The sequence below is a fragment of the Aspergillus pseudotamarii genome (assembly GCF_009193445.1).
Source record: "Aspergillus pseudotamarii strain CBS 117625 unplaced genomic scaffold BDV38scaffold_23, whole genome shotgun sequence".
Classification (NCBI taxonomy): Eukaryota; Fungi; Ascomycota; class Eurotiomycetes; order Eurotiales; family Aspergillaceae; genus Aspergillus; species Aspergillus pseudotamarii.
The window spans coordinates 420,415-427,398 of NW_022475037.1; the positions used below are offsets into that span (position 1 = coordinate 420,415).

General features: G+C 45.9%; 3 protein-coding genes across 3 annotated transcripts; 2 read left to right on the forward strand and 1 right to left on the reverse strand.

Moving 5' to 3' along the window:
• Nucleotides 1-13: 13 nt before the first annotated feature.
• Nucleotides 14-2,800, reverse strand: BDV38DRAFT_270887 (DH domain-containing protein; the record flags this gene model as incomplete). The annotated part of the gene is made up of 6 exons (XM_032057219.1): nt 14-978; nt 1,038-1,263; nt 1,328-1,546; nt 1,600-1,800; nt 1,852-2,160; nt 2,246-2,800. 6 exons carry the CDS (start codon nt 2,798-2,800, stop codon nt 14-16), a joined length of 2,475 nt encoding a protein of 824 aa, XP_031914216.1.
• Nucleotides 2,801-3,336: 536 nt separating this feature from the next.
• On the forward strand, nt 3,337-4,574 carry BDV38DRAFT_245604 (putative 26S proteasome non-ATPase regulatory subunit Nas2). Its single transcript, XM_032054454.1, has 4 exons — nt 3,337-3,601; nt 3,662-3,734; nt 3,782-4,140; nt 4,249-4,574. Exons 1-4 carry the CDS (start codon nt 3,446-3,448, stop codon nt 4,372-4,374), a joined length of 714 nt encoding a protein of 237 aa, XP_031914217.1. The 5' UTR covers nt 3,337-3,445; the 3' UTR covers nt 4,375-4,574.
• Nucleotides 4,575-4,789: 215 nt separating this feature from the next.
• Nucleotides 4,790-5,912, forward strand: BDV38DRAFT_79570 (Ran family GTP-binding nuclear protein). Its single transcript, XM_032063952.1, has 5 exons — nt 4,790-4,942; nt 5,128-5,220; nt 5,278-5,431; nt 5,487-5,692; nt 5,745-5,912. The coding sequence occupies exons 1-5, from the start codon at nt 4,883-4,885 to the stop codon at nt 5,874-5,876; spliced, it is 645 nt and encodes a 214-aa protein (XP_031914218.1). The 5' UTR covers nt 4,790-4,882; the 3' UTR covers nt 5,877-5,912.
• The last annotated feature ends 1,072 nt before the right edge of the window (nt 5,913-6,984 follow it).

Consider the following 6,984-nt stretch of genomic DNA (forward strand, 5'->3'; position numbering starts at 1 on the left):
CCCAATTGCATCATTATCCTTCACTAACACTAACGCGTAAGCCCGGGCTCTTCTTAGGTCGCCTCAATGACATGGAATTAAACATGATCCGGATCGATGTTTTCAATGAAGGACTCTCAGAGCGCTCACAATTTCCGTCTCCCTTGTCTGTCTGCTGGAAGTTAAGGCCGCAAGATGACCGTGGGTGATTCCTTAGCCTTAATGTCTTACTGCGTTTTATAGTCCCCATGCTGGATTTCGGAAGACAGCCAACGTTCTTCTCATCGGTAAATCCCCATTTATCGAGTAAAACCTCGTCTTTATCACTGTCGTTGGACCATTTTCGCTGAGTAGTCTCTCTGGTAGAATAAATTTTTTCAACAACAGACTGGCTTCGGGGAATGTTCACGGAACTTGAACGTCTGGAGACCCCCGGACGGACAGTAAAGCGCCTCATAATTGTGCCGGGCCGAAAGAGAATGTCGCCTTTCGCTAAGCTCATGCCAGGGTATGGGAGACATTCCCTGGTATACACCGAAGAGATAAGTCTTTCTAATCTTATTCGGTCTTGTCTCCGAGTTGTCAGTATTATCGGTGACTCTGGAACCGATAATTTCGGTCGCTCGAACTCGCCGTCTACATGACAGGCAGCCTGTCCTAGCTTTTGTGGGCAGTGCGTTCTCTTGACCACCACATGTTGTAGGTCGGGCTCAACGCGCGAAATTGCTACCGAGTGGACAGAGGCCGTACGAGAGAATGAAGGCTCGGAACTTGACTCTTGATCCAGAGGGGCTAAGTCCAAGGTCAAAAAGGAATATCCTCGCAGCTCCGAGGAAACTGGCCTTTGCATATCAGCCGATAGTGCGGCTGACTTAAGAAACTCGGTTTTCCATTGCTTTTCTTCGTAAGCAGATGAGGCACTCAAAACAAGCTCAAACTTTTTATTTTGATATTGAAAGACCAATTTCCATGAGAAGAAGCATCCATGGCAACAGAGGCCTGTTCTACGGCTTAGCATAGGGGGGAGAGGGAAAGGGAAAAGGAGTAAGTATTCTTACCCTTTCCATTCCTCAGAGTATCGATCTTCGCATCACAGACATATAAGCACGCGACTACTTCTAAGCTGCGATTGTCATTCTTGATCTTGGCCAGCAAAAAGTGGCTCTTGAACAAGACACAGACCATATAATCGCCTGCAAGGTATGTTGAAGACTGATATGTGGCATGGAGAACTCCGCAAAGAGTCATGGGTCCCAATTGTTTGTAAATGTGATGAACAGCAACCTGAAACCCGATCAAATTCCGTTCGTACGCAACCTTCTTGATTTCTATCAATCCAGCTACTTACCAATTTGGGGAGCCTTAGCATCTCTTGTAATAAGAGGGTCCTTTGTACCATCCCTTTGTTGATCGGATTACCAGGAGCATTGTTGATATGATTGATCATGGTACGGACACCCTCCAAAGCTTGGTGTATCCCGTCATGCGCAGTTGGGTCATCCTGAATATGGGTCCACTTTAGCAACTCTTGAAGCAGTAATGGGTACTTGCAAAGGCGTTGGATCGGCTAAGGCTTCATCAGCATTTGAGTGCACATCTTTTTGCACTGTTAATTCAAACCTTTATGAGGAGGTCATGCAACAGCATCGATTTATTTTGTTCGACGGCCTGGTTCTCAATCGATGCTACTGACTTCGACAAGGCTTCGATACCATTCTCCAAAACTGACCAGTTCGGCACTGATCGGCGTAGAATATCCACATCCTCCGTAAGCTGCTCGTAATTGCTACAGAAATCCATATATGTTGCAAACGACGTTGACTGCAGAATTCGGTATCAGCACTGCCAATCAAACAAGTTCGGGCAACATACTAGTTTTCCAATCTCGACCGCAACTTCCAGTGCTTCATTCGCTTCTGCTGCAAGTGCTTTACAGCGGGAAAGTACGGATCTCTTGAAATAACGTGTTCTCATGGATATATTCTGAAGTGCTCTTGGTCTTAGATCAGTAGGATTAAAAAGGTCATGTACGCCATGAGGCACCAATCTGTCATACTCTGCTGCAGCAAGGCTAGACATCGGCGTTACCTTCCGGATTCGTGCCAGAAGGTCTTCGTGAATTTCGCGAATTTGGTGGAGGTTGTAGTAGATCTCCGGTCTTGTGGAGAAAAGGAAAAGCACCTGGGATGATCAATCAGTCAGATTCGAGGCGTACTCTTGAAGCCAATCGCAGGTATACATTGATAAGGGCTTTCAAGCCAAATACATAATCCGATTCCGTAGTGATAATCTCTCGAAGAACTTTACGCCGCTTAACAGCGCGGTTATGTGCTTCCTCATCGATCGAAAAGCTCAATGCTGGTCTCAAGCTCTCTATAGACCCACGTAAGTCTGACCCGAAACTCCGATTCGTACTCTGGGTGGTTCGCCTTGATCTCGCTACACTTTGACTGGCAACGCTCAAGGTACTCGTCTTGATGGTGTCCAGATTGGATGAGTGACCGGAGAGGCATTCCCACTGCAGATCCTGTCCTCCTCCTTCTCCTCCTCCTCCTCCTCCTCCTCCACAGGGCAATGCATCAATATTATCACAGCGTGCCTGCGTAGTGTCCGACCAGCCCTCCACGTATCTTAGACGCTGACAGGGGCGGTAGCTCTTTTTTGCCCTAAAACTGTTCACCCAACGTTTAAACGGTAGGAAACTTGGGATATGCTCTTCTGATGCATGTGAATCGGTTAAATTCCTGCGTTTCGCTTCTAATTCGAAGTCTCCCATGACCAGATGGTGCTTTTCAGCCACCTCTTCTTTAAGGCCTTCCATGGCGGCTGATAAAACAACAATTCTATACAGAATGGGGTAGTCCACGGCGGGGAGGAACGGAGACCCATCCCTTCAGTAAGAATACATGAAGCTTGTAGGGCAGAAAACTGCAAGGCACATGCTATAAACGGAAGTCATGGCCCATAGTACATTAAACATAAACAGACCAAGACGGAAGGAAGATAAGATTCACCTTCCTACAGAATCCACATGCGACTGATCATGAACAGCGCAAGCAATGGGTAAGTACGACCTACTTTTAATATGGAATAAACTTATCAAGTGAAATGTATCTGGAACAAGCTCGCTATCAAATAGATAATATCTACAAAACGCATAAATGAGGTATATCCACAAACGTCAGATTATCCCTATGTTGAGATATTCAAATCGATCGATGTCTATTTATCATTGCGGTACTCGAGAGTATAAGTAAAAGCGACGGAGGTCTTTTCTAAAAAGACCATTTAATACGCCAAGATTTATTTCGAACTTCCCCCAGATTTCCTGAACAAAGACCCACCAAACCACCACCACCACCACCTTATTTTATCACTGTCACAGACAACTCTTCTTGGCCTTCTATCCAAACCACAGCAGCGATGCCTTACTTCCCTTTGGTTTTATCTTAGGTTGGGAATAAATATGGACGATAATATTCATGCTCCAACAGTGGCCTCCGGTCCTACAACGACCGGAGGGTCTGGCCGCGACCCGGCCAAGCTCTCCATGGTCGAATTGATGCAGGAAAAGGAATGTATTGAAGAGGAACTTTCGGCGCTAAGCAGTGTCCTTACATCTGTGAGTAATCAGATGGTCCCTATCCTTGGGGACATACCTAATCATCTGGGTCTTTCGCAGCACGGTGTTAACATGAATTCATCGCTCACCACCTTTGACGACTTTCCACGAGCCGATATCGACGTTGCCCAGAGTAAGAGTATTTCTCTTTTGTCCAAACTGTCACTAAGCCTACCGCAGTCCGCACAATACGCGCGAAAATTATTCGACTTCGCTACGACCACAAAGAGGTCATGAAATATCTCGAGAAAGGTATTCATGATCATTTTTCGACTCCCCAACGCGCGCAAGGCGATACATCTTCTGTCAGTAATACAGATGGGTCTAGTGGAATACGATCCAATTTGACTGGCAATTCTTCGTCGGAAGCCACGATGCTTGGGCCACCATTCGCAAGAGTGAATAGTGTCGCAACTGCAAGTCCTGCGGATCAGGCTCGCCTGAAAGCGGGAGACAAAATACGCAGCTTCGGGACCATCAATTGGATTAACCATGAGCGTCTCTCCAAGGTGGCTGAATTGGTCCAACAAAACGAAGGGGTAAGCCTTAACTCCTTTTCTTTTTGCCTTTTTCACTTGTATCTGAGCGTGGTTTGTCGCTTAAGGCAAAGGACCAGTTTTACGAATGACTGACTTTAATTCTCTCAGCGTACTTTAATCGTCAAAGTTCTCAGGCAAGATGGGAGTGATGCCACTGAACTGGACTTGGAGCTTGTGCCACGACGGGACTGGGGTGGCCGTGGTTTATTGGGCTGTCATCTTGTTCCTTTGTGATTTGAAGACAAAAGGCCTTTGTATTTGACGAGGCATGCGATATGGTTTTTAATGACTAGAGTTGTTTAATGGGACAAGCAAGAAGGCATCACAACGGAGTTACTAATTAGGATTAATAACGATGACTTGAATACCTTTACGAAAAACATCATGACGGAGGGCCCCGAGATAGCTCTTCCCCCCCCCCCCCCCCCATTTACATCATATCAAGTATATTTGTTTTGGGTAAAAGTTCAGTTGCCGCAATCCTGCGGGGCATGTGTGCCTGAGGCCTTATCACGTGACTTAAAACTTGGTGACCGACTCGGGGCAAAAATTCCATCACCAGGTTCGCCTTTCACTTTGTTCCCTCTCTGTGCTCAAAGCCCTATCTCACCGTACACACCGCGTCCTTTCATCTATCATCAGTCGCAACCGTTTGTCGACTTTTGATACGCATCATCTTCTTCCGGGTCCTCATCATTTTTGAGACTTTATTTCATATTTTCTTCTCATATAAAATATCAAAATGGCTGCTGCCCCACCAACCTTTAAGCTTGTCCTTGTCGGTGACGGTGGTACTGGAAAGGCAAGTTGGATCTATTTTCTTTGACATTAAAGAGCATCTAGATGTCTTTGTTGCATATCTCATAGTCGCTATCCCTCGGCACAGGAGGCCTTTCTGTCATCACTCTTTATCGTTCCTTCCCCGCCGCCATCGCCAGATCTCTTAACCCGATAATGAGACGCTATCACTAACATCATTCCTTGCAGACCACCTTCGTCAAGCGTCACCTTACTGGCGAGTTCGAGAAGAAGTATATCGCAACTCTTGGTGTCGAAGTGCACCCTCTCACTTTCACCACCGTATGTCCCGCCAAGGACCCCGCCATCCTGTATTTGGGCGACTAACGATTGTGGTAGAACCTGGGAACCATCCAGTTCGATGTGTGGGATACTGCCGGTCAGGAGAAATTCGGTGGTCTCAGAGATGGGTACTATATCAACGGCCAGTGCGGTATCATCATGTTCGATGTTACCTCCCGTATCACCTACAAGAACGTCCCCAACTGGCACCGTAAGTTCTTTTTTCTCTCCCCGGCATGTGAATATCTGGATAACCCAACGTCTAGGCGATCTCGTCCGTGTCTGCGAGGGTATCCCCATCGTGCTGTGCGGCAACAAGGTTGATGTCAAGGAGCGTAAGGTGAAGGCCAAGACCATCACCTTCCACCGCAAGAAGAACCTCCAGTACTACGATATCTCCGCTAAGTCGAACTACAACTTCGAGAAGCCCTTCATCTGGCTTGCCCGGAAGCTGGTCGGCAACCCCACGCTGGTAAGTTACATTTGTGCGGTCCACTGTTATCGCCTGCTAAGGTAGTATCTAGGAATTCGTTGCTGCCCCTGCTCTTGCTCCTCCCGAGGTCGCAGTCGACCCGGAAGCTATGAGGAAGTACGAGAACGAGATGAAAGAAGCCGCGTCACAGCCTTTGCCCGATGAGGATGATGCTGACTTGTAAGCGTGAGATCGATGAATGGATGGGGCTGGACAATCTATATGGCTGTGGCCCCTCCCAACATGTTGGGTTCGTTATGCAAGGTCTCGAATTACGATACAATGATAGCGGTCGGAGGATGGGTTTGCGGATGACGGGGGATGATTATGCGTTTTCCACATAACTACTAGTAGTCTAGACTCTCCACAAAGTTCTTGATTTTTTTTTGAAACGATAACACTGTTGACAGCACAAAAGAACCACAACATGCTCTGTGATTGTTGGCTATTTTAGCATAGCCCATTGAAAAAACAACAAAAGCATTATCATATATTTCACAGAAAAAAAAAGCAGAAGAAAGAAACGACACGGAGTATACTTAGACTCAATTAATATATAGACTGGATGCACAGACATTATCAACTGTGCCAGTGGGGGATATGTCATTTTCCCCATTCAAACATGAACAGTAAAAATTATGATATATGATGCTATACATGATGCCAATATTTCTGGATGGTGTTAGGAAGTGTTGTATACCTAGGTATTGAATATGATATGCCTGGTTGGGGAAAACTGTTGACGCGACCTCGGACGGGACTCGAGATTCACCTACAATGAAGAGTAGTAGTAATAGGAGTAGTAGCTACTGGTGTATGTTCACTGGTGGAGACTGTTTGAGTGCAAGACTTCATATACTAGTAGCCTCCGGCAGTGAATCTCTGATGGATGCAGTCAGATAGTATCATTTGGGGTAAGTAGTATAGGGAGGATTAAAACATATGGATCTCAAATATACTATATCAAAGAAGAAAAGCAAGTAGATCCTCTGAAACTGAATCAGGAGTAAATGAAAGAGCGGATATTAATAGTTCAAGGCCAATGATAGGTTTCTGATATGGTATATGTAGTATGTGTATGCCGACAATGTGATAGATCACGAGGAGGGGGAGGAACGCAAGGGTGAGGAGAAAAAGGGAAAAAAATTCTTGAGCTGAATTTAATTGATTGCCACTGATAATGTACAAGCACCTACACCAGGCAGCAGCTTCATAATATCCATTCACTATTGATCTTATTGTGTTTTCTGACCTCTTCCGGAGTATTTGCCCGTCTCTTTTTTTTTTTTTTT